The sequence below is a fragment of the Bison bison genome, unplaced genomic scaffold (assembly GCF_000754665.1).
Source record: "Bison bison bison isolate TAMUID 2011002044 unplaced genomic scaffold, Bison_UMD1.0 scf7180017864163, whole genome shotgun sequence".
Taxonomy (NCBI): domain Eukaryota; kingdom Metazoa; phylum Chordata; class Mammalia; order Artiodactyla; family Bovidae; genus Bison; species Bison bison.
In genome coordinates, this window is record NW_011494735.1 from 11,348,222 (window position 1) to 11,375,762 (window position 27,541).

The 27,541-nt window shown below is 37.9% G+C and overlaps 1 protein-coding gene across 1 annotated transcript in view; it reads left to right on the plus strand.

Annotated features, from left to right (window-relative positions):
* The window catches only part of FAM19A2 (family with sequence similarity 19 (chemokine (C-C motif)-like), member A2), a 518,652-nt gene that overhangs the window by 388,964 nt on the left and 102,147 nt on the right, over positions 1-27,541 (plus strand). The window contains exon 2 of the mRNA XM_010841633.1: positions 3,665-3,771. Within this exon, the coding sequence (XP_010839935.1) occupies positions 3,666-3,771 (106 nt within the window). The 5' untranslated portion in view covers position 3,665. The remainder of the gene's footprint in view (positions 1-3,664; positions 3,772-27,541) is intronic.

A 27,541-nucleotide genomic window follows, 5' to 3' on the forward strand; every position in this document is an offset into this window, starting at 1 on the left:
GTCGTGTCCGACTCTTAGCGACCCCATGGACTGCAGCCCACCAGGCTCCTCTGCCCATGGGATTTTCCAGGTGAGAGTACTGGAGTGGGGTGCCATTACCTTCTCCGGCTTTTAACATGGTCTTGACCAAATCCTGTAGAAGGAATTCTAAGCTACACCCTGACCAATGAATAGAAGTTAGCAGTTTGAAGAGTCTGTGACACATGGAGGTGGGTGACATGTTTCAGGTGACATGGAGATTTAGCTGGAAGATGTAGAGGAAATTTTGTAGAGTTAAAATATTGACTATGAGTGTACATGGAGAGAGAGTTGGGGAAGAATGGTGTAAAGTAAGATTGGAGACAGAAAGACAGAAAAAGTAAAGTTATTGTTTTTAACTCTGATACCAGTACAAGTTTTGTTTTGTTTTTTTTTTTCTTTCCCTTAAACCTAGAAGAGAATCGTGTGAAGGTTTCAATCACATGAAGGGGGTCTCATGATCATAGTTACATGTTTGGCTACAATATAGAGTGTGCTATACGGGTTTTCCTGGCGGCTCAGATGTTACAGAATGTGCCTGCAACACGGAAGACTTGGGATTGATCCCTGGGTTAGAAAGATCCTCTGGAGGAGGGCACAGCAACCCAATCCAGTATTCTTGCTTGGAGAATCCCATGGACAGAGGAGCCTGGTGGGCTACAGTCCATGAGGTCACAAAGAGTCAGACACAACTGAGTGACTAAGCACAGCACACATAGAGAATGCGTTTCGCTCAGTTAGCAGTATTTATCAGGTACTTCCTAAGTACTAAACATGACAAACAGAATCATATGAAAAGCAGACAAAGATCCAGCCTTTGGTTCCCAAGGACGACAATACTGGCAGCAGGAAGTCCAGTTAGGAGGCTGCGTGTTGCCCATGAAAAATTTTGGTGGCCTGAACTGCAGTACTGCAGCAGGGATGTGTGCATAAGTAAGAGATATTCAGAAAGCAGTATTGACAGAACGTGGTCATTGACTGGATAGGGGAAGGGGTGGTATGAGAGGAAAGGCAGGGGTCTTTACAGACTTCCATATGTTGACCTCCTTTCTCCTTCCTTTTTCAGTTTGACAGCCTGGTGACTTTGTGGGTGTTTCTGTTTCCATATGTCTAGTTATCTGTTTGACCAGTTGTCAGTTCTGTCATGCCATGTGGTCGGGGAACAATGATAGGGAAAATACAATGGGTCATTGACCTTGTAGCAGAGGCCATTTGCTATGGGAAAGCTATTATCAAGAATTATGCTAAGCAGCTCTTCTTGTCAGATGAAGTTTGCTAAACTGTTCATTCTGTTATAGGTTATGCAGTACAATATTGTTGCAGGGATTGGATGTAGGAGAGGAGGCAGGATGGTGGCAAAAATGTGAGAAAAAGAAGAATCTCATAACAAAGCTAACAGTAAGAGTGCCAAAAAACCACAAAGGTAATAGAATGGAAGATTTTAAATGGGAATTAAATGGGCACTTGAGATTGAATATCCCTAAACCAGATTGTTTTTCTAAGATACTTCCTGAGGACATTAGTATACTGTATTACGCTGTGAAGAAAGGTTTCTAGACAATGCTGTACACTCAGATATGCCTCTTGTTTCAAAAAATCTGGTTGCACCCAGAGTTTTGTAAATCTACTTGCCCCCTTTGTTTTTCAATACTGTATTAACATTCTGTGAAGTGATGCCTCGCAGGACACACAGATTTGGGAAATGCAGGTCTAACAAAGTTATGGCCGTAGTAATGGTTAACACCTATTGAGCATTAATTATCTTGTATGTGTAGTGGTAAATTCTTTCCATGAACTAACTCCTTTAGTTTTTGTACCAACAACTATGAGATAGATATTATTCTCATTTTGGTTGCAAAAATACTTAGTTAAGTAATTTATAAAGTCATATAGACAGTAGGCAATAAGCCAGATTTTAAACCAAGCCATCTAATCCAAAGGTCAACACTTATTCCTTTGTACATTATCTAAACACGTCACAAAACCAAGGTCCATGGAGGACTTGCAGCTGTTGGGTCCACTGAAATTCCCTTCAATCATCTCATGCATGGATGGGCCTCTCATGTACTCCAGGAACAACAAAACATCCAAATGACTGAACACTTTCCAGGCTCATAGTCATTGAGCCCTTATACATGCCAGCCATGGGGCCAGGCTCTTCACATACATACTCCATATGACAGAAGAAAAAGTTGAAGCAGGAGATCCAGAAACTCACACAAGATTACTCAATCAGAAGCCAAGAGAGCCAGACTCAAATCCAAACAGTCTGATTCAGGAGTAAGTCTGGAGTCTGTGTTCTTAGTCACACATTGCTGCCCCCTCAACATCTGAATCAGTGTGAACAATCTCTCCAGGCCAAGAAGTGTAACTGTGTATCTGTATTAAATATGCATAAAATATCAATTTATTTTTTATCCATTTATTGGTATGAGTGACTCCTCTTCAAAATTATACAGTCATCATTGCTACCACAGAGTCATACTTTTGGAGACAGAATGTTTTGGAAGTGAAGGTGTGAGCAAAAAGATAACATGGAGGACTCAGGAGGAGGAATCAGGCTAGGTGAGGAAGCGACCTCACAAACTTGCACTGGAACTAAGACAAGAATGCAGGTCAGATAAGAATGGAGTTCTGTCCATTCAGGATCGAATCTGGGGAGGTACAGTGTGATGGATGTATATTTTATCTCCCTCATAAATAAAATGCGGATGGATTATATTTTATGTTTTGCTTACCCCTTAGCAATATAATAGTTAATGTAAAGATTTTAGATTAAGGCAATTTGGTGTTTGAGTTTTCACTCTATCATTAAACACATATTTAATGTAATTTCTGTCCTTCATCATCTACAAAATGGGGATAGACATACCAACATCCCCAATTTGTCCTGAAGAACAGTTGAAATAATGTTGTATTCAGTGCTACAGAAAGTAGGTGCTAAACTTTTGTTTTGGGTAGCTATTATTTTATTATAACATTGCTTTGTTTTCCTGTTTTGTAGTCTCAACTTGCAAATGTTAACTTGCTATTTTTCATTCTGCTATTTCATTTTTCTTCTACTCATAAAGTACAGCATGGTAGGTTCCAACAATATTAAGACACCTGTGTTTCAGCAGTAGTGATGTCATACAGTAAAGTGACTTTTAAAAAGCACATTAGAAATAGTAGATTTGAAATGATTTTATTCTGTGCAGGAATTCATCAAATGTGTTTTATCTCAACTGTTTACCCTGACCGTTTGACTTGGCTTTGAAGAAGAATTTTTTAAAAGTAAAACAAATCACTTACTTAAAGATTATTCAAACAGCTGTGCCTTGAATTTTTTGAAAAAGATGAATCTATATTTATATGGAGAGAAAAATAGTAATGTTTTTTGGTTGGTTTCAGCTGTCATTAAGTGAAACAAGGTTGATAGAGCTAGGGCCTCTCTTATCACTTGCATTGTATCAAGGTACTTTGTTTGGAAAACTTTAATCTTTTTTCTGTTCATAATTTATATGCAGAGAACAGTATTTTAATATAAGAAATGCAAATGTAGGTGTTAAAATGTCATAGGAACTTGTAAATGTACCATGATTATAGTGGAAAAATAGTGGGTTCACATACTTAAGATTTTTATTATTATTATTATCATTTTTTGCAGGATGAGTAAGAGATACTTACAGAAAGCAACAAAAGGAAAACTGCTAATAATAATATTTATTGTAACCTTGTGGGGGAAAGTTGTATCCAGTGCAAACCATCATAAAGGTAAGTTCTTCTCATTTCTTCCTCGCTGTCTATGGAAGGAAACTCTGTTTAATACAGACTATTGTGTTCTGCCTTTACTGGTGAGTTACTTTTACTAAATATGGGTCTGCCCATTGCAGTTCTTTTCAAGTGAAGATGCAGAGATCCTAATATGGCTTTGATAGGGAATGAATGAGTATTAAAATGTTTCCAAGATTACTGTCACTTCTGCAAATAATATTCAGAGTACAGAACCGTGAATCTGCTTTATTCCTACCATTTCCATTTTTAAGATGTTAAAATGTTGAGTTGACAGGCAACAAAGATGAGTTTCAACGTGTAATTATCCAATAATGAAAGCACCTTTAATAATATTTATCTTAATAATATGTATACATGTGAATTTCAGTACTTTTTGTAGGTCATATTTCTTCATGCCAGAGTATATCTTTGGCCACTGTTTGGGTTTTACCGCTAGTATGATATTAAGCAGGTTCAATCCTGCCATGAAACAGGGGAAGGGAGGATATTTGTCTTATTTATGTGTGTTAAGCTTGATAGCTCAAAATTATGCCTCTTTCTGTTCTCTTTCCTGAGCATGAGACTCAGCATAGTGAATAAATACTTTTTCCTAAATGAATTAAAATGGGCTATTTCTGGACTGTTCCTACCATAATTAAGTATTCATAACCTGAAAAGTCAATTTAGATTTTTCTGTGAAATATGATTTTACAATCTAGTTCTTTTTCCTCTGTAAAGTCCACAGATTAGCAACTTACTTTCTTATTTTTGATTAGAGTTAAGCGTGCCTTGAATTTTGTTAACACTTAAAATAGTTACACATGTGCACTTAATTAGCATTACATGGAAGAAGTATGCCAGGGAGGGAAAGATGTGGTGTGACACTTATAAACACTTATAAATCTTTCCCCCCTATGTTTAAAACAAAAAAGTCACCTTTCAAAATATGAATTTTATAAAAAGTTTCTTCATATTTCACAATCCTGTTTTTGCCCCACTGTGCATGTTTTCTTCTTTTCCTTAGTATAGCTCACAGATCCACAAATAAAGCTTAAAATTTTTTAAATAAGGGTTACTGGTATAATATTAAAAAGGTGTTAAGGAGGATATTATTCATCTGCCTCCAAATTGGCTACAGTGAACCAAACTGAAGAATAATGCAGCCTTAAATTGTTGTTGTTCAGTCAACAACAATCCTGTTGTTGACTGAATCCTGTTCAATCCTGTCCAACACTTTGAGACCCCATGGACTACAGCATGCCATGCTTTCCTGTCCTTCACCATCTCCTGGAGATTGCTCAAACTCATGTCCATTGAGTTGGTGATGCCATCCAACGATCTTGTCCTCTGTCATCCCCTTCAGCCTTCAATCTTTCCCATTATCAGGGTCTTTTCTAATGAGTCAGCTCTTCCCATCAGGTGGCCAAAGTATTGGAGCTTCAGCTTCAGCATCAGTCCTTCTAATGAATATTCAGGATTGATTTCCTTTAGGATTGACTGGTTTGATCTCCTTGCAGTCCAAGGGACTCTCAAGAGTCTTCTCTAGCACTATAGTTCAAAAGTATCGATTCTTTGGCACTCAGCCTTCTTTATGGTCCAACTGTCACATTCACACTACTGAAAAAACCATAGCTTTGACTATATGGACCTTTTTTGGCCAAGTAATGTTTCTGCTTTTTAATATGGTGTATAAGTTGGTCATAGTTTTTCTTCCAAGGAGCAAGCATCTTTTAATTTCATGGTTGCAGTCACCATCTGCAGTGATTTTGGAGCCCAAGAAAATAAAGTCTCTCACTGTTTCCATTGTTTCCCCATCTATTTGTCATGAAGTGACGGGACCAGATGCCATGATCTTAGGTTTCTGAATGTTGAATTTTAAGCCAGTTCTTTCATGCTCCTCTTTCACATTCATCAAGAGGCTCTTTAGTTCTTCTTCACTTTCTGCCATAAGGGTGTTTTCATCTGCATCTCTGAGGTTATTGATATTTTCTCTCTGCAATCTTGATTCCATCTTGTGCTTCATCCCAGCCTGGTATTTTGCATGATGTACTCCGCATGTAAGTTAAATAAGCAGGGTGACAATATACAACCTTGACATAGTCCTTTTCCAATTTTGAACCAGTCCTTTGTTCCATGTCTAGTCATAACTGCAGCTTTCAATATTCACCTTTTAAAAAGGGGCAAACTACTGGGGCTGAGCCCCCTGATTTGGACTTCACTAGAGAAGACACCACTTTTCCAGTGGTCATGTATGGATGTGAGAGTCAGACTGTGAAGAAAGCTGAGCACCGAAGAATTGATGCTTTTGAACTGTGGTGTTGGAGAAGACTCTTGAGAGTCCCTTGGACTGCAAGGAGATCCAACCAGTCCATTCTGAAGGAGATCAGTCCTGGGTGTTCATTGGAAGGACTGATTCTAAAGCTGAAACTCCAATACTTTGGCCACCTGATGTGAAGAACTGACTCATTGGAAAAGACCCTGATGCTGGGAGGGATTGGGGGCAGGAGGAGAAGGGGACAACAGAGGATGAGATGGCTGGATGGCATCACTGACTCAATGGACGTGAGTCTGAGTGAACTCCGGGAGTTGGTGATGGACAGGGAGGCCTGGCGTGCTGTGATTCATGGGGCTGCAAAGAGTCGGACATGACTTAGTGACTGATCTGAACTGAATAGAGAAGACATATCATCCATATGGTCCCCATGGATGGTCATCCCAGTGCACCTTCTCAGTCTATAAAAATAGAATTGAGAGAAATGGGAGAGATTCATAGTAATTGTGAGTGTCAGTCCAGCAAAACAAGGGCTCATGATAAGGATGTTTTCTCATCTCCAAAGCCAAGTCGTGGGGTCTCTAAGAGAATCAATCAAAAGGACTGCTCCATAGTGAATACTGCATACAATTTTTAGAGCTGCTTTTAAGAACTTATAAGTTGTGCTCTGTTCTGTGCTAACCTCAAAACAAAGATCTTTTCTTACTTTTTGCCAAAAAAAAACCAAAAAACAATGTTTCTTGAACATATGAGATTGACTCAGAAAACCTACTCAAAGTGCCAAACCCAGTGCAGTATAGAAATGACTTTTGTGTTGTTTTGCTGATCCATTTCCACCCTATAAGAATATTTTGGAGGAAGAATGTAGGAAAATTTTCTCTTCCTCTTTCCCCTTTTCCTTTCTTTCTTCCTTTTATATTTTCTATGCAAATATTCCTTTTGTTTAAACTATTTTACATCTAATAAGTATTATTTACATATTATTTGACATGTACATAATATTTTAATTAATATACATGCAGCAATACGTGAACTGTGAACTTTCAGATGTTCAAGCTGGTTTAGGAAAAGGCAGAAGAACCAGAGATCAAATTGCCAACATCCGCTGGATTATGGAAAAAGCAAGAGAGTTCCAGAGAAACATCTATTTCTGCTTTATTGACTATGCCAAAGCCTTTGACTGTGTGGATTACAATAAACTGTGGAAAACTCTTCAAGAGATGGGAATACCAGACCACCTGACCTGCCTCTTGAGAAACCTGTATGCAGGTCAGGAAACAACAGTTAGACCTGGACATGGAACAACAGACTGGTTCCAAATAGGAAAAGGAGTACATCAAGGCTATATATTGTAACCCTGCTTATTTAACTTCTATGCAGAATACATCATGAGAAAAACTGGGCTGGAAGAAGCACAAGCTGGAATCAAGATTGCCGGGAGAAATATCAATCACCTCAGGTATGCAAATGACACCACCCTTATGGCAGAAAGTGAAGAGGAACTAAAGAGCCTCTTGATGAAAGTGAAAGAGGAGAGTGCAAAGGTTGGCTTAAAGCTCAACATTCAGAAAACTAAGATCATGTCATCTGGTTCATGGCAAATAGATGGGGAAACAGTGGCTGACTTTATTTTTGGGGGCTCCAAAATCACTGCAGATGGTGATTGCAGCCATGAAATTAAAACACACTTGCTCCTTGGAAGGAAAGTTATGACCAACCTAGACAGCGTATTAAAAAGCAGAGCCGTTACTTTGCCAACAAAGGTCCATCTAGTCAAGGCTATGGTTTTTCCAGTGGTCATGTATGAATGTGAGAGTTGGACTATAAAGAAAGCTGAGCGCTGAAGAATTGATGCTTTTGAACTGTGGTGTTGGAGAAGAGTCTTGAGAGTCCCTTGGACTGCAAGGAGATCCAACCAGTCCATTTTGAAGGAGATCAGTCCTGGGTATTCATTGGAAGGACTGATGTTGAAGCTGAAACTCCAATACTTTGGCCACCTCATGCGAAGAGTTGACTCATTGGAAAAGACCCTGATGCTGGGAAAGGTTGAGGACAGGAGAAGAAGGGGACAACGGAGGATGAGATGGTTGGATGGCATCGCCAACTCGATGGGCCTGGGTTTGGGTGGACTCCGGGAGTTGGTGATGGACAGGGAGGCCTGGCATGCTGCGGTTCAGGGGTCACAAAGAGTTGGACACAACTCAGCTACTGAACTGAACTGAATATTTAGGACATATTCTTAAAAGAACACAAGTGTGCTCATCACCCGATTGAGACATGTAACATTTCTAATTCTTTTGAACATGTGTCTTCCACTCTAATTTCATTTCTTTGCCTCCTTACCTAAGCTAATCCCTATTCTAAACTTTGTATTTATAATTTCTTTGCTTTTATTTATAATTTTACCATGTATCTGTGTATATCCACATGACATGCTGCTGAATTTTGTTATTGATTTACATAATAGTGTTATACTGTGTTTTTATAATTTGCTATTTTGCCAAATAGTATATTTGTGACATTCATTACATTTGATGGTAAATACCTGTGGTTAATATTCTTATTATTTAATGTTGCTCTGTTTTTTTTTTTTTTGGCTTCCCAGGTAGCTCAGCTGATAAAGAATTCTCCTGCATTGCAGGAGACCCCAGTTTATTCCTAGGTCGGGAAGTTCCCCTGGAAAAGGTTAGGCTACCCACTCCAGTATTCTTGGGCTTCCCTAGTGGTTCTTTGGTAAAGCATCTGGCTGCAATACAAGAGACCTGAGTTTGATCCCTGGGTTGGGAAGATCCCCTGGAGAAGGGCATGGTAGCCCATTACAGTGTTTTTGCTGGGATAATCCCCATGGATAGAGGAACCTGGTGGTTACAGTCCATACATGAATATTTTGTGTTCTTGTCATTATGAACTAAGTTTCTATGAATATTCCTGTGTATCTTTCCTGTTGTACATGTGCAAGGGTGTCTCAAAGGCACATTCCAATGAATAAACTTCTAGGTCATGGGGCATTGCATATCTTCAGTCTTTCCGGATTCTGTCAAATGGGTTTTCAAAGTAGTACTAAGAAAGTTTTTCAATTATTTCTTTTTATTGAGGTATAGTTGATTTATAATACTAGATTAGTTTCTGGTATATAACACAGTGATTCAAAATGTTTATGGATTATATTACATTTAATGTTATTATAAAATGTTAGCTACATTCCCTGTGCTATATACTATATCCTTATGGCTTATTTTATACATAATAGTTTGTGTCTCTTAATCCCCAACCCTTATTTTTCCCCTCCTCTTTTCCTCTCTCCACTATTAATCACTAATTTATTCTCTATATCTAAGAGATTGTTTCTGTTTTACCATATTCATTTGTTTATTTTAATAACATACAACGTTTGTCTTTCTCTCTCTGACATTTGACTAAGCACAATACCCTCCAGGTCTATCCATGTTGTTGCAAATGGCACAATTTCATCCTTTTTATGTCTCAGTAGTATTCCATTGTGCATACATACCACATCTTTATACATTCATCTCTCTATGGATATTTAGGTTGCTTTCAAAACTTGCCCATTGTAAACAGTGATGCAATGAACATTCAGAAGCATGTATCCTTTCAAATTATAGTTTTCTCTGACTATATTGGTAAAATACCCTGGAATAGAATGGCTACATCATATAATAGATCTATTTTTCCATTTTGGGGAAAGATTCCATCCTGTTTTCCATACAGGTACACCAATTTACATTCCCCTTCTCACCAACAGTGTACAAAGGTTGTTTTTTCTCCATATCCTTGTGAACATTGATTACTTGTGATCATTTTTGTGATAGCCATTTGACAGGTGTGAGGTGGTATCTCATTGTGATTTCACTTTGCATATCCATGATGATTAGTGATGTTCATCTTTTCATATGCCACTTGGCCATCTGTGTGTTTTCCTTCAGAAAAATGTCTATTCACTTATGCCTATTTTTTAACCAAATTGTATTTTTTTGAGTCGTATGAGCTGTTTATATATTTTGAATATTAACCCCTTATCTATCATATCATTTGCAAATGTTTTTGCCCATGTAGTAGGTTGTCTTTTGTTCTATTGATGGCTTCCTTTGCTGTGCAAAAGCTTTTAGGTTTAATTAGATCCCATTTGTTTATTTTTGATTTTGCTTCCATTGCTCTTTAAGAGAGATTCAGAAATGTATTGCTATGATTTATGTCAAAGAGTATTCTGCCTATGTTTCCTTCTAGGAGTTTTATAGTTTCAGATCTTACATTTAGTCTTTGATCCATTTTGAGTTTATTTTTATGTATGATGTGAGAAAAATTTCTAATTCTGTTCCTTTACTTGTAGCTGTCCAGTTTTCCCACTGCTTATTGAAGAGACTATTTTTTCTTCATTACATACGCTTGCCTCTTTTTTATAGATTAGTGACCATGAGGTGCATGGGTTTATTTCTGGGCTGTTTATTCTGTTCTACTGATATAGATATATGTCTGTTTTTGTGCCAGTACCATCCTAATTTGATGGCTATAGTTTTGTTGCATAGTCTTAAATCAGGAAGTGTGACACCTCTAGTTCTGTTCTTTGTATTCAAGATTCCTTTGGGTATTCCGGATCTTTTGTGTTTCAATACAGATTTTAGAATTATTCATTCTAGTTGTATAAAAAAAAAATCAAAACACCCAGCAGCACACTCCTCTCTTGTTATCTAAGCTATATGCTCTTGAGATTCCCTCTAAGAGGGCTGTCTAGGTCCTTCTGTTGTGACAGATTGACTGTGTAGGCAGTCTGGTGGGTTTTGTTGGCTTCTGGCCCAGACGATTATCAGACCCTGCCTTGCTAGTGGGGCCTGATCAGGAGGCAGCTGATTGCAGAACCCCAGGATGCCCTGAGGCTAATACTAACTCACTGGTGGTTGGAGTCAGAGTCCAGAAGACTCTGGGACTATCGTACCCACTACTGGTGAATGAATCTGAATCCTGGAGTCAGTGCCAGACTACTGGCAGGTAGTAAGATCAGTCCTAGAGCCTGGCTTCAGGTTCCAGGGATCCCAGAGCTCGTGTCGGATCATTGGTGGACAGGGGTCTGGTTCTTGACTCAGTTGCATATGTGGTCCATGGTGTCCTGAAGCTTGTGTTGGCCTGCTAGTTACAGAGCTGGGTCCCCACTGGTCCCAGGGTAGCGTCTGGCCTGATGAGCTGGACTATGTCCTCAGGCGAAGAATTGTGATTTTCTTACTGCTGTCTTATCTGCTGTCTGCCCCATCATAGATTAGGCTGGTCTAGAGGCTTGTGCAGGCTTCCTGATGGGAGCTGCTGGTGCTGGCCTACTGGTGGGTGGAGCTGGGTCTTGGCCTTCTGGTACTATGGACCCTTTGGAAGTGCTGAGTTTAGAGGTGGCTGTGAACTCGGGAAGTTTTTAGGCAGTCTGTTTGCTGATGGGTGGGACTGTGTTCCCAAACAGTTAGTTGTTTGGCCTGAGGTTTCCAGCACTGGAACAACAGAGGATAAGATGGTTGGATGGCATCACTGACTCGATGAACATGTGTTTGAGCAAGCTCCAGGAGTTGGTGATGGACAGGGAAGCCTGGTGTGCTGCATGCAGTCCATGGGGTCGCAAAGAGTTGGACATGACTGAGCAACTGAACTGAACTTCCAGCACTGATGTCTAGAAGCTGTTGGATGGGGCCAGGTCTTGGCATTAATGAGCCAGAGGGAGGATCCCACGATGGCAGCTGCAAGCAGCAGTGTCCATGTGGTAGAAAGCTCCCATATATGGCTACTGTGAATGTCTATGTCCCCAGGGTGAATTGCAACCAGCCCCTGCCTCTCCAGGCAACTCTGCTAGGTCTAGCTCAGGCTTCTTTCAAATTACTACTCCTGCACTGGGTGCCAGAACATGTGGGAGTTTGTGTGTGCTCTTTAAGAGTGAAGTCTCTATCTCCCACAGACCACATGGCTTTCATCATAGGTTAGGTTTAGGGCAAAGGAGGCCTGTTTGCTTATTTTCATTTTTTATTGTGAGATAATTAATAAGAAATCTGTCTCTGATCCAGAGCACACTGTGTGAGCATTCAAGGTAAAAGTAATACAGATGAATATTAAAAATCCAACAGCTCTATTTTAAGAGCTTTGTAGATATGAACTCATTTAATCCTTATGACAATCTATAATGTAGCTACTATTATTTTATCTGTTATATAGATCAGAAACTGTGGCAAAGAAGAGTTAAATCATTTGACCCAAATTGCCTAGCTAGTGTAACTGTTGGGAGAAGAAATCAAATCTCGGAAGTCTCATTCCATGTGACATGACAAATATCTGGTAGTGAATTTCTTTGTATTATTTGGGATTTAGTTGACTTCCTGTGGATTGGTGTCTTTCATGACCTTTGAAAGAATTTCAGATATTACATCTTGAGATATTCCTTCTATATCTCTACTGAGCTAGAACTATGGTTATATGTATGTCAGCTTCCCCTCTCTGTACTGCATGTATTTCAGTCTCTTATATTTTGCACCTTCAGGTCTTTCTGTGTTATATTCTGCAGTATTAATTCAAATCTTTTTTTTCCTACCAAAAATGTGTTCTCTTCAGTCTAATTTGCTCTTCCACGTATTTACGGAGTCTTAATTTCATCTATTACATGTTACTAAAAACTCTTTTTTCTTACAAATTGACTTGGCTTTTGATATATTTTGTTCTTTATTTGCTTAGTTTCTATTTCTTTTTATACATTATATATCAAATGTCACACATATAAAATTTGAGGCTTCTGTTTTATGAAATTTTTACGATTTCCTCCTCATGACTCTCACTCATTGTACTTTATTTTAGGGTTTTGTGATTTTGAAATTTTGTGAGCTAATGTTTATTGGAATCATATTGTGAGAGTTTTTAAGGCCTATATTTAGAATTCATTCTTCATGAGTTGATTTGCATGTGTCGTAGGTAAGCTTCTCTAAAATCAGAGCCAAGTCAGGAATTCTTATTTATGTGATTTATAGAAAGAATACTCTCAGGAGGTGGAGAGCAAGTGCAGCAGGATAGAGTTGGGGACAAAAGTTGAGCACAAATAGGGTCTCAGCTGGAGAATAGCCTGGTCAAGTCCTTCAGGTGGCTCAAAACATAAATTGCTTCACAGAGTTGATTCCCTCCTTGAAGTGAGATAAAGAGCCTCTTCTACATTTGTGTCCATTTGGCACTCTCCGTTGACATGTTAAACACGGTAGGGAGTAACCCTCCTGGAATATTAAAAGCTTCTCTTTAGCAGGTGGTAGAGCTCTAAACAAGGGAGGGGCTGTGAATTGTAATCTCCTACCATTCACAGCAAGTGTGGGTAAGGTGCACTGCTGATAAAAAGGGTCTTGGTAGTGAACCAACAGCTACATATCATGCAGTCCACTTCTTTTACCCCTTAGAGCTGCTTGCTTCTTATTTAAACTTACTCTGTCCAAGCAAAGCTTATCAAAGATTCTGGTTGGTTACAATTTCCAAAAACACTTACTTGAGGAGGAATTGTGGGGCCATCACTAATGCAGTTGATACCAAGGCCTTAGCTGATACTCATTATCTGCCCACTTCCTTAGCCATTAGATTCCTATTTCCTTCCTATTCAGCTAGAAGGCTTACCTTGATGATTTACCTAGACCTCACAGCTAAGGGTTCTAAGCTCTGTGTTATTATGCTCTTAATTCTGGGGTTGTTGTACTTACAAAATTAAAAATTTATGGTTGTAACTGGGCATTGGGGTTGCCAAGAAATACCTCAGTGGACGATATGAGAACCTAACCTATTTTCTTCTGTCCTGGTACAGAACTGGTACAGAGGGTAGTTGTCCAGCAAGTACCCTCTTCCTTGTGACCAGTGAGGTCATTAATCTCATCACTATTTAAGTCCCTTTTTTTTTCTTGCTCGTCTATGGGGCTGTTGTTTTTCAGTTGCTCAGTTGTGTCTGTCTCTTTGCAACCCCATGAACTGCAGCACACCAGGCCTCTCTGTCCCTCACCATCTCCTAGAGTTTGCCTAAGTTCATGTTCATTGAATCACTGATGCCATTCAGCCATCTCATCCTCTGTCATTCTCTTCTCCTTCTGCCTTCAATCTTTCCCAGCAACAAGAGTTTTTTCCAATGAATTAGCTGTTCACATCAGGTGGCCAAAGTATTGGAGCTTCAGCATCAGTCCTTTCAATGAGTGTTCAGGGTTGATTTCCTTTAGGATCTACTGGTTTGATCTCCTTGCAGTCCAAGGGACTCTCAAAGAGTCCTATATGGTTCTGAGTAGGCAGCAATTGAAGCTGTATGTTTAGTAAGATTCTTATTGTTTCCCCTTGTACACACTTTCCCTTTCTGGGAACCAGGATTGCTAGACTCAAAGAGTCTGTTGGTAGTTTTCACAGGAATATAAGTGAATAATTCTGATGGAAAATATGTTTTACTCAATAGTTTTCGAGTACCCACAATAAGGACTGAGAATATTGCAGTACATATAAGAGGCAAAAATGTTATACTTGTGGAGTTTTTGTCTTAGAGGTGGGAAGATGGAATAAAAAGGAAACCAGTTTTATAGTGTAAATGCTATGGAAAAAAGAAAGGAAGAAAGAGGTATGAGAATTGTTCAAGATGGATTGTAGTTTTAAATAAGGCCTTTGGGTAAGACTTAAAGTTTCCAGTGGAACTAGCCGTGAAAATATCTGAAGGAAGGATGTTCCAGGCAGAGCAGTAAATAAGTATGAATGCTTTCAAATAGGAGCATGCCTGGAGAATGAGGAGTAGCAAGGCTGCTGTGCGTAGAGCAGAGTATGTAAGGAAGAGAGTGGTACGAGATGAGATCATTACAGAACAGGTAATTGTAGGAGATGAAACAACAAAAGAAATAGCTCTTCCAAATACCAGTGCAATAGCACTGTGTTCTCAAGAGCAACCAATTGCAGAATAGTTTTACTCTGTTTTTTTAACACAATGTAGAAACACTGTAGAAATCTAGAGCATTTGTATTTGAAAAATGAGATATCTAAAAATCAGAAAATGTCATTGCCTGCTTAATAAAGTCTTCTGAGCTTTGGGCACTAAAAGTCCCTCACCCACAGACAAATCTCCACAGATATTCTGTCCTGAATTCTCACAGTTGTTTCAGGCTGGGCATTTTGGGAAGGGTGTAGTGATTAACTCAGAGCATTGTGACAGCCAATCAAAAAGTATAAGCACTATTTCCCCTTGGAAGAAATTACATCAGGTATAGCTTCAGATAGTGGAGATCAGAGAGGAAATACTTCAGTTTAGAATGCCAAGTTCCCAATAGAAAAACAGTCATAATCTTAGAAGACTGTTTTCTTGACTTTTCTTCCTATACCCATCATATCCAAACTAAATTTAGATAGAACGAATCATCATTGAATGTTTGAGTTGGAAAGTGATCTGTATTTAGTGTGGGATATAGTCACCTGGACTGCAAGCAGATCCAACCAGTCCATTCCAAAGGAAATCAATCCTGAGTGTTCATTGGAAGGAATGATGCTGAAGCTGAAACTTCAATACTTTGGTCACCTCATGCGAAGAGTTGACTCACTGGAAAAGACCCTGATGCTGAGAGGGATTGGGGGCAGAAGGAGAAGGGGACAACAGAGGATGAGATGGCTGGATGGCATCACCGACTCGATGGACATGGGTTTGGGAGAACTCCGGGAGTTAGTGATGGACAGGGAGGCCTGGCGTGCTGCGATTCATGGGGTCACAGAGCTGGACACGACTGAGCGACTGAACTGAACTGATACACAGATGAGAGTTAAACACACACACATTTTTTTATTTATTTATTTTTTTAATTTACAATATTGTATTGGTTTTGCCAGTTCATTTAATTATATGTTATCCTTCAGTGTCATATTAAGTGATAACTAATATGAGTTGGAACTTTCGATTAAATGAAATTTTTTCAGAAGAAAAGTTAAACTGTGATTTTCAGCCTAAAGCCTACATGAGAGAGCAGCCATTTAGTTTTTTCCTTTTGGTAGTTCTTGATTTATTTGTTGGTTCATTTGATAGTTTATTTATGTGTCCAACCAGTTACCCAATAAACAAAATATATTTTTTTCATTAAAACAAAATTTGTTTTAATTCCAAAGCAATAAATATTTACTAACGACAGTACTTTGGCCACCTGACACTTAAGAGCTGACTCATTGGCAAAGACCCTGATTGGGAAAGGTTGAAGGCAAGAGGAGAAGGGGGCAACAGAGGACAAGATTGTTGGATAGCATCACTGCCTCAATAGACATGAGTTTGATCAAGCTCTGGGAGATATTGAAGGACAGGGAAGCCTGGCATGCTGTCGTCCATGGGGTTACAAAGAGTTGGACACAACTGAGTGACTGAACAGCAACAATAATTGATATTTTAAAAATATAGATAAGCAAAAGAGGCAGAAATAAGAGTCATTCATGATTTCATGTTCCAAAATAACCACTGTTACGCTTTCAAAAACTGTATAAAATTTTGTGACCTCCTTTTCTCACTTTAAAATATACAAAATACATATTGAGTATTTGTTAAGTGTTGGGTTTTAGGTCAGGTTCTGGAGGTTAATAAGTGACCAACACAAGCTTGTTTCATGCTCTGTGGAACTTACAAAATAGTAGGTGTGAAAAACACTAATTTGATAATTGAGAAAATAGATATTTAATTATAAATTGCATTAAAGTATTTAGAGATATTCAGGATAAGAGTATATAATATACAAAATGGGTGGAAGGCAATCAGGAAAGTCTTTTCTAGGGAAGAGACATTTGAATTAAGGCCTAAATGGAGAGCAGGAGCTGGCATCCAGGTAGGATCAGTAGCCTGTGCAAAGGTGCTAAAACACGAAGGAAGAGAATGCTTTGGAGCAAAAACAAGATCACTGTGTCTCAAGGACATAAAGCAGGGAGGATGGTGTGTGCAGTTAAACAGGGGATGTGGCTGGAGCGGATCCTTTGGGGTCATATTCAGTTAAAATTGTTTGATCTAATTTAGCTAGGATGTTACTATGTTCTCTTGTGCTGGTTTGCAGTTGACTATGATGTACACCAAAATTTAAGAACCCTGATTTATAATTCATAGTGTTTCAAGAGCCTTGTTTATAAGAACAATTAGATTAAAGGCCTAAGAGAAAGAAAAATGGCCATAACATTAACTGACTGTACTTTCGACTTTTAACAATACGTTTTATTATTTATTTCATTGAATTTTCAAAGTAATGCATGTTTATTTGAGAAGCTTTGGTAAGAAAGAAAAATATCAAGAAGAGAAATCAAATTACCCATAATTCGTGCACATAGAATTAATTAGATGGCATGTGGGCATATTTTCATCTGATTTAATTTATGAATGCATTGGACATATTTGAGAGCATTCTGTTCATTCAGTTGTTATTTATTTGTACATTTATTGACATGGACTAGGTGAGAGACTCTGCGGTTCTGGGCTGGTAGTGTTATTGTTTAACCACTGAGTCATGCCCAACTCTTTTGTGACCATGGTCTTGGTGATTCTGATTTAAATGATGTAGATAAAGTTGCGGTTTTCCTGGAGTTTAATATCCTGAGTTTTCTCCTCTTTTTAATATTAAGATATCTCATGAATACAGAATAATGCACAAAACACATATGTACACTCAAAATAACAATTATAAAGATAGCAATTGTTGTAAAATATCAACCAGGACAGTAAATAAAATATTACCAGCCCCCCAAAGTTCCTTATCCCTCTTCCTGATTACAACCCTTTGCCCACAGAGGTACCTCTCCTTGTCTTCTTATGCTTAACTGTAGAGGGTTATTTTGTCTGTTTTTTGATTTTGTTAAATTGGGATCATGTTAGGTATTTTTAAAAGTGTTATTTGAAACATATAAAATATCATGTATGAAACGAGATGCCAGTCCAGGTTCGATGCACGATACTGGATGCTTGGGGCTAGTGCACTGGGACGACCCAGAGGGATGGTATGGGGAGGGAGGAGGGAGGAGGGTTCAGGATGGGGAACACATGTATACCTGTGGTGGATTCATTTTGATATTTGGCAAAACTAATACAATTATGTAAAGTTTAAAAATAAAATAAAATTTTAAAAAAAATAAAAATAAAATAAAATAAAAAAAATAAAAATAAAAGTGTTATTTGCTTCTTCCCTCAACATTTTTTTTTCTTGAGATTCATCCACATTGTGACATAGGAGTCCATTGTGTGAGAAGAATGTGATGCATTTATCTTTTACTGAGGTGGGCATATGGGTTTTTCCAGTTGTTGGCTGTTATTGCCAATGATACTGTGGACATTATTGTACATGCACTTTGGTTCACAGGTTCACAATTTGCCCCAAGTATATTTTTCTGAATAAAACTCTACGGGCTATATATGATAAGTACATATTCAAATTTATCTTTTTTCCCCACTTAGTAGTATAATTAGCAATAAATGCTAAATTAAAAGACAATTGCTTCTTGGTAGGAAAGCTGTGACAAACCTAGACACTGTTAAAAAGCAAAGACATCTCTTTTGCCAACAAAGGTCCATATAGTCAAGGCTATGGTCTTTCCAGTAGTAATGTATGGATGTGAGAGCTAGACAATAAAGAAGGCAGAGCACCGAAGGACTGATGCTTTCAAACTGTGGTGCTGGAGAAAACTCTTGAGAGTTTCTTGGAAAGCAAGGAGATCAAACCAGTCAATCTTTTTTTAAATATATATATACATATATTTTTTTTTCTAATTACTTTTTTTGCCATACATCAACATATATATATTTATTTTAATTGGAGGCTAATTACTTTACAATACTGTAGTGGTTTTTGCCATACATTGACGTGAATCAGCCATGGGTGTACATGTGTCCCCCATTCTGAACCTCCTTCCCACCTCCCTCCCCATCCCATCCCTCACGGTGTCCCAGTGTACCAGCCCTGAGCGCCCTGTCTCATGCACTGAACCTGGACTGGCGATCTATTTCACATATGGTAATATACATGTTTCAATGCTATTCTCTCAAATCATGCCACATTCACCTTCTCCCACAGAGTCCAAAAGTCTGTTCTTTATATGTGTCTCTTTTGCTGTCTCGCATATAGGATCATTGTTACCATCTTTCTAAACTCTCTATATATGCATTAATATACTGTATTGGTGTTTTTCTTTTTGACTTACTTCACTCTGGATAATAGGCTCCAGTTTCATTTACTTCATTAGAACTGATTCAAATGCATCTATTGAGATAATCATATGATTTTTATCTTTCAATTTGTTACTGTGGTGTATCACATTGATTGATTCGTGAATATTGAAGAATCCTTGCATCCCTGGGATAAAGCCCACTTGGTCATGATGTATGATCTTTTCAATGTATTGTTGGATTCTGTTTGCTAGAATTTTGTTAAGGATTTTTGCATCTATGTTCATCAGTGATATTGGCCTGTAGTTTTCTTTTTCGTGGCATCTTTGTCTGGTTTTGTTATAAAGGTGATGGTGACCTCATAGAATGAGTCTGGCAGTTTACCTTCCTCTGCAATTTTCTGAAAGAGTTTGAGTAGGATAGATGTTAGTTCATCTCTAAATTTTTGATAGAATTCACTGTGAAACCATCTCAAACCAGTCAATCTTAAAGGAAATGAACCCTGAATACTCTTTGGAAGGACTGATGCTGAAGCTCTAATATTTTGACCACCTAATGCAAACAGCTGACTCATTAGAAAAGACCCTGATGCTGGGAAAGATTGAAGGCAGAAGAAGATGGTGACGGAGGATGAGATAGTTGAATGGCATTACTGATTCAATTGGACATGAACTTGGGCAAACTCTGGGAGATGGTGAGAGACATGGAAGCCTGGTGTGCTGCAGTCCATAAGAGTAGCAGAGTCAGACACAACTTGGCTACTGAAGGTGACTGAACAGCAACAAAATAGCAACAAATGATGTGTATTTACTTATATATCTAAAGTGAAAGTGGAAGTTGCTCAGTCCTGTCAGACCTTTGCAAACCCGTGGACTATACAGTCCATGGAATTCTCTAGGCCAGAATACTGGAGTGGGTAGCCTTTCCCTTCTCCAGGGGATCTTCCCAACCCAGGGATAGAATCCAGGCCTCCCACATTGCAGGCAAATTCTTTACCAGCTGAGCCACAAGGGAAACTCAAGAATACAGGAGTGGGTAGCCTATCCTGTCTCCAGGGGATCTTCCCAACCCAGGAATCAAACCAGGGTCTCCTGCTTGCAGGCGGATTCTTTACCAACTGAGCTATCAGTGAAGCCCTTATATATTTAAATATATATCTAGATATATTTTTTATATATCTAAAACTATCAAGAAAACATTTTTTAATTGGGACATGAAAAAACATTGTAATAATGTACCCTAAATTACATAAGAAAATCTTTGTTGTTAGATTTCTTTGAGACTGTTTTGTTTGTTAATATAAAAACATTTGTGTGAGAACTTTTATTTATATTTGATATTAATATTAATTTAGTTCAGTTCAGTCGCTCAGTTATGTCCGACTCTTTGTGACCCCATGAATTGCAGCATGCCAGGCCTCCCTGTCCATCACCAACTCCCAGAGTTCACTCAAACTCACGTCCATCAAGTTGGTGATGCCATCCAGCCATCTCACCCTCTGTTGTCCCTTTCTCCTCCTGCCCACAATCCCTCCCAGCATGAGGGTCTTTTCCAATGAGTCAACTCTTCTCATGAGGTGGCCAAAGTACTGGAGTTTCAGCTTTAGCATCATTCCTTCCAAAGAAATCCCAGGGCTGATCTCTTTCAGAATGGACTGGTTGGATCTCCTTGCAGTCCAAGGGACTCTCAAGAGTCTTCTCCAATGCCACAGTTCAAAAGCATAAATTCTTCGGTGCTCAGCTTTCTTAAGAGTCCAACTCTCACATCCATACATGACTACTGGAAAAACCATAGCTTTAACTACACGGACCTTTGTTGGCAAAGAAATGTCTCTGCTTTTTAATATGCTGTCTTGTTTGGTCATAACTTTCCTTCCAAGGAGTAAGCGTCTTAATTTCATGGTTGCAATCACCATCTGCAGTGATTTTGGAGCCCCCCAAAATAAAGTCTGACACTGTTTCCACTGTTTCCCCATCTATTTCCCATGAAGTGATGGGACCAGATGCCATGTTCTTCGTTTTCTGAATGTTGAGCTTTAAGCCAACTTTTTCACTCTCCTCTTTCACTTTCATCAAGAGGCTCTTTAGTTCCTCTTCACTTTCTGCCATAAGGGTGCTGTCGTCTGCATATCTGAGGTTATTGATATTTCTCCTGGCAATCTTGATTCCAGCTTGTGCTTCTTCCAGCCCAGAGTTTCTCATGATGTACTCTGCATATAAGTTAAGTAAGCAGGGTGACAATATACAGCCTTGACGTACTCCTTTAGTTATCAATTAATTAAATTTTATTAATGCATTTTGTTCATTTTAAATTTATTTACATAGTTAACACAAGTGAGAACTTTTGAGGTGAAAAAGAATAAAATGATTAGTTTTGTGTCATTCAGCATTCACTCAGTAAAAAGGAAATCACAGTAAGTGGTTTAAAATAAGGAACTGATTACAACAGTGTTGAAAGAGTTGGAGAATGAAACAGGGAATTGTGATGTTACTATCCAGACATTGGTTAACTACAGAAAGCTATAACTGCCCATAAGGATGGGAGAGCAGAAAGGAAAATGGAGTACCCAGTGAAGTGAAAATCTCTCAGTAGTGTCTGACTCTTTGTGACCCCATGGACTATACAACTATACAGTCCACGGAATTCTCCAGGCCAAAATATTGGAGTGGGTAGCTGTTCCTTTCTCTACCCCAGACCAGAATACTGGAGTAGGTAGCTGTTGCCTTCTCCAGGGGATCTTCCAAACTCAGGGACTGAACCCAGGTCTTCCACACTGCAGGCAGATTCTTTACCAGTTGAGCCACCAGGGAAGCCCAGAGTTACCCAGAGTTCCAACTTATAGTGTTTACTGTTGAGACTGCTGAAGCACTGCTGGTGCTTTGGGAATCACTTCCATTGCTTCTAAGCCAGAAGCCTGAAACCAATTCTGTCTTGAGATTCCAAGAGCCCACGGGCCTCCAGCACTGCTGGGCTCTCAGAAAATGCTGCTGAACTCTCAGCAAATGCTGCTAAAGTCAACAGACATTCACACAATCTCCCTTAGCACTTCTGAAGCCAGAAGCTGGAGAAAAAATTGGACTCCCTCTTTCTTAAGAGCACTTTCCTCCAAGAAGCAGACTCCAGGACAGAATTCAATGTGCATGATTGTTTATTGTGGGAAATACCTTTGAAGTATAAAGAGGGAGGGAGCAGGAGTAGATGGGGTGAGTCTTCAGACCAGGAGGAAGGCTTGACACCTGTGAAAGAAGAGAAAGAAGAGAAAGAGCGGCTTCAGTAGGAAGAACCCTAAACTTTAGCCCAGTTTTGAAAATGTCTTGGCCAGGCCAATTCTGAGTCCTGGAGCAAAGGCTGCCCATTGGAGGGAGTCCCATAAAGGGCTGTTGTGTCACTGCCTGCTTGCCGCCCAAATGAAGTGTGGTCTTGACACAGATCCACAGGTGGAGTTACTGGAGGCCATCACTCAACTATGTTATTTGCAGTGGGTACTTTTGAGGGAGAACTAAGCATCCATCTTTGTGGCTGCCACACTACCCTGTGCAGAATCTAACCAGAAGCCAGCTGGCAAGAAAGTCGGAAGAATCTAGTATAAGTTTTCAACCCACTTCAATACAGACAGGAATATAGAAAGATACATGTTGAAAGAAAATGACAGGTAGCTGCTGCACAAATATTTATACATTTTGTCGAATTACCTTTTATTCCTTCACAGAGGTATATAAGACTTTGCTTCTCACCAGTCTGAAAATATTGGCTACAAATCAATATCTTTGTTAAGGCAGAAGGTCCTGACATAGTCTCTTATTCATATTTTAATTTATATTTTCTGTTAATGGATAGTTAATGTTTGAATTATTTTCATTTTCTAATATTTGATTTATTCATTGATTCCTTTGACAGTTTAATATTTCTTTCATTGATGTTTGAAAACCTTAGATAACTTTTAAACCTTGGTCACATCCACTGTATATTTTCCGTTTACATGGTTTTCAAATTTAATGTTTATAGATTGTAGTTTTTCAGAACATAGAGTGTCTCACTGTTGTCAGAGAAAATTTGAAAATGTATAAAATATAAAAAAGAAAATTTAAAACACCTGTAATCCTATACATATATAATTATTAACTTTCAAATATTATTCGTATAATATTGGGAATATACTGTATCCATAGATTTTTCTCCTTTCTTGTTGTGAGCACTTCTTCCTCTTTCCTGTGAAAATATTTATTTAAACATACTATATAATTGGATAGTAGAGCTGTTTATTTTTCTTCTAGTAAAAATAAAGCTGCAATAAACATTTATATGTGCAGTTGCTTTTTCCCATATCTATTTATTAGGTTAAATTTGCAGTGATCAAGTACTAGTTCAAATGGCTTAAATTTTAACATGTTTTAAAAATGATATTTTTAACTATAAAAATAACGTGTTCATTTTAGAATATTTGGAAAGTATAAAAGAAGCACTGATAAAATTAAAATGATGTAATATATGTAATATATTCACGAAGTGAAAGTGAAAGTCGCTCAGTCTTATCCAACTCTTTGCAAGCCCAGGGACTATATACAATCCATGGAATTCTCCAGGCCAGAATACTGGAGTGGGTAGCTGTTCTCTTCTCCAGGGGATCTTCCCAACCCAGGGATCAAACCCAGGTATTCTGCATTGCAGGCAGATTCTTTACCAGCTGGAGCCACCAGGGAAGCCCAAGAATACTGGAGTGGGTAGCCTATCCCTTCTCCAGTGGTCTTCCCACTCAGGAATCGAACCTGCATTGCAGGCAGATTGATTTATTAACATGATGCACGTTAAAATGTGTGCATTTTGATATTATTGAAAAATTACAAACATCCCTATTCATATTCCCATCAGCAAAGAGCTTACATACTATTGTCAACACTTGGCCAGACCAATTTGGAGTCCTTGAGATTTATCATTCTAACTAATTTTTGTCAATTTCATCCTGTTTTAATTTGTGATTTTTGGTTATTAAAGATTAAATTTTATTGGTTTATTGACTGTTGATTTTTTTATTAATTGCGTTTTCATGTAATTTATCCACTGTTTTTATTAGGTGACCCTGTTTTATGACAGCTCTTTATAAAGGATTAACACTTTGAGCTGTTACCAGTAGTTTACATTTTGCCTGATCAGTGCATTTGCATATAATATGCAGGAGCACAGCTTCAGAACTCCAGACAATGTGTGTTTTCAACCACGTTTGTTCTTTTACTAGCTATGGGTAATTTTTCTTTTTTTCTTTTTTGTTTGTGGTGGAGTGATGGTGGGTGTGGAGTACCTGAATCCTTTTAACATAGTTTCTTTTAATTTAGGACTTCCCTGATGGCTCAGATGGTAGAGAATCTGCTTGCAATGCAGGAGACCTGGGTTCAATCCCTGGGTCACCTTAAATTAAAAAAAAAAATTGCCAATATATATCTAGGTTTTGTCCTTTTAATTATTGAGTGAATCTTTTCAAGCTAGACTTAAGTTTTCAAAGATAATCTTACTTTCACTTTTATTTAGTGCTCCTATCTCTGTGTCCAGTTTCACTTTTTTTTTGTATTTAAGTAGTGCTCCTATCTCTCTGTCCAGTTTCACTTTTTTCCTCCTGGGTCAGTTTTTGGATTTCCTATTGTTTGGCTGTTTGACCTCCTGAACTTGTCTTCTAATATTTTTCTATATTCTTTGTGTTCTTTTGCTCTTTTTGGAGGAGACGGGTTGGGTGATTTCTTCACCTTTATTGCCCAAATTTGTGCAAAATCTTATTCTTTTATACTTTTAATTTTTTGCATGCATACCATGCAAAAAAAAAAATATGTTTTCTGAATGTTCTTATGCCCATGCCTTGTGCCACCTGCCCCCAGCTCCCTGCTCCATTGATGAGTATTTCTTCTTGCAAAGTCTCTTTTTTCTCTTAGATTTTTTACTGTAGCTTCTTTCCCTGCTTTCAGGAATTTTTTGTTTTTGTAATAAACTCAAAGCAAGTCTGCTAAGAGAAGAGTGAATCTTACTATTTTAGGTGGGTATAGTTTTCTGGTGTTGGTTTTGATACTCACTGGATGAAGTTATATCATTATTGCATAGTTATGTGCTTAAAAAAAAGAGATGAAAATTATGAAACATTTGTTACCTTTTGACCGTGAACCATTCATTAATTTAAAAATATTCAGTTATTTCCAGGTGTATATACTAGACACTGCACAGTTATCAACAAGCATTTCATAACTCATTTTGGGGAATTTCAATAATGTATTCCTATGACTGATTGTAATCACCTAGCAACAATTAAAGGATGTCAAAGGAGTTTTGAATTTTTTTTAACTTACTGCAGAATTTGCTAATGCTTATTTACATAGAGCAGTGTTTTTCAACTCTTTTTCTACTTTTGCTCTCTAAGGAGATTTTTAGATTTTTTTTTAATTGATTCTCACCCCTTGAAATTTGTATATATTTATGTGCTGCATGTGCATCTGTGATTTTTGTAGATAAAGAAGGTAAGAGTTTTCCATAGTTTTTTCATGGTTCCCATGAAGCAATTTTCACACTCTTGTGGGATGATATTACTCTTGTTGCAAGTGCATGACCCAGAGTTAATCAATTTTCATTACTATGATTTCTGTTTCATAGTAATATTCTTTTCCTCTCATTAATCATTGTAAAAATTCCTAGTAGCATTTGATATAAAGACTTGGAAAAGCTAATATAACCTACTAGATCAGTAATCTATACATTTGTGAGTTCATATGAAAAAATATTTGAGGAAAAAGTTCTTTTCTATATCTTATAGTTTGTTTTATTTGTATTTTTTAACAGTGTCATAACAAACAGATGATGGCTTATTGAAGTACTTAAATTTTTTTTTTCAGTCACAATAGACTTCTGTGAATACCTTTCTTATCAAATTACCAAATCATACTGTTCTATACTTTTATAATACAAGTTATCAAGTCACTGGAAAACATGTTTAATATCTTCTATAGTCTCTATTGGGCTTCCCCTGTGGCTCAGATGGTAAAGCATCTGCCTGCAATGCAGGAGACCTGGGTTTGATCCCTGCATTGGGAAGATCCCCTGGAGAAGGAAATAGCAACCCACTTCAGTACTCTGGCCTGGAAAATTCCATGGACAGAGGAGCCTGGTAGGCTACAGTCCATGGGGTCACAAAGAGTCGGACACGACTGAACAATTTCACTATAGTCTCTATTTTTTCATATTGTGAGTTCCATTTGTGTATCACTAATGTATTGGCTGTCTGTATAATGGGAAGTAATTTACTTACTAAATCAAGTCTGGTCATGATATTTGGATGTTAATAAAATGAAATCAACAGGACACAAGATTGGATATTAAATTATCAAACAAAATGACTACTTAGCTGATTACTCATGATGAACATGTCTACTTCCCCAAATAAATTGTTTATAAGTTCACAGTGGATATGAGAGAAGACTGCATCTGTAGGATATGCAAACTGTAAAACTAATTTGAAATGGTGCCTAAGCTACTTTACAGAGTGGTGAAAAAAGAAGATTTGGAGTTAGGAGAATTTAGGGTTTGAGCTGAATGCCCTTGGGTGAAATACATTAACCTTGAGATATTAGGGTATCTTAAAATAGGAGTGATAGGTGTTCATTTTCCTACACTGGATTGGTATACAGGTTAAAAAAAAATGATAATGCATATGAAATTTCTTTTAAAGTGCCATAACTCATTATAGTTTCTACTATATACAAAATTTTTAATTTTTACTGATAATGCTTTTATAAATATTGATAGTTTTGAAAGGCATTTCTTGGGAAATAAAATTAAAGTGTGAATCATAAAGAAAAGATTTTCTATTTTGAAATCTGGTATATATAATAATCAACCCCATACATGAAATTAAAATGCTTTTGCAAATGTGCATCTATAGGAGTGTTTAGAGGAAACTGAGTGTTACCTGTTAGAAAAAAAAAAAAAGATCTATCTGCTTGATAATATATTGTAAAGTTATAACTAGTTCACTGGAAGGTTAATGCTAAGAAAATCAATAAGTTTTTTCCTGACTTGAAACATTAGAGCTATAAAAAGAAGTGAAAATCAGCTATAGATAAAAGTGACAGCCTCACTAATAGAGGATTCAGGGAAAAAACATGTTTAGCATACCATTTTAATAAATTATTAGGCTATTTGTGTTTGTGTAGTAGCTATGGCCTATGTGTTATTTCCTAACTCTGCAAATGTCTTGTCTCAAAATAGATGTTACTTAAGTAAAACCACTCTTGTGTTTGTTTCCTAACAAAGATATGCTATTCTAAAACTATGAAAGTAAAGGAAAGTGAAGTCGCTCAGTCGTGTCCGACTCGTTGCGACCCCGTGGA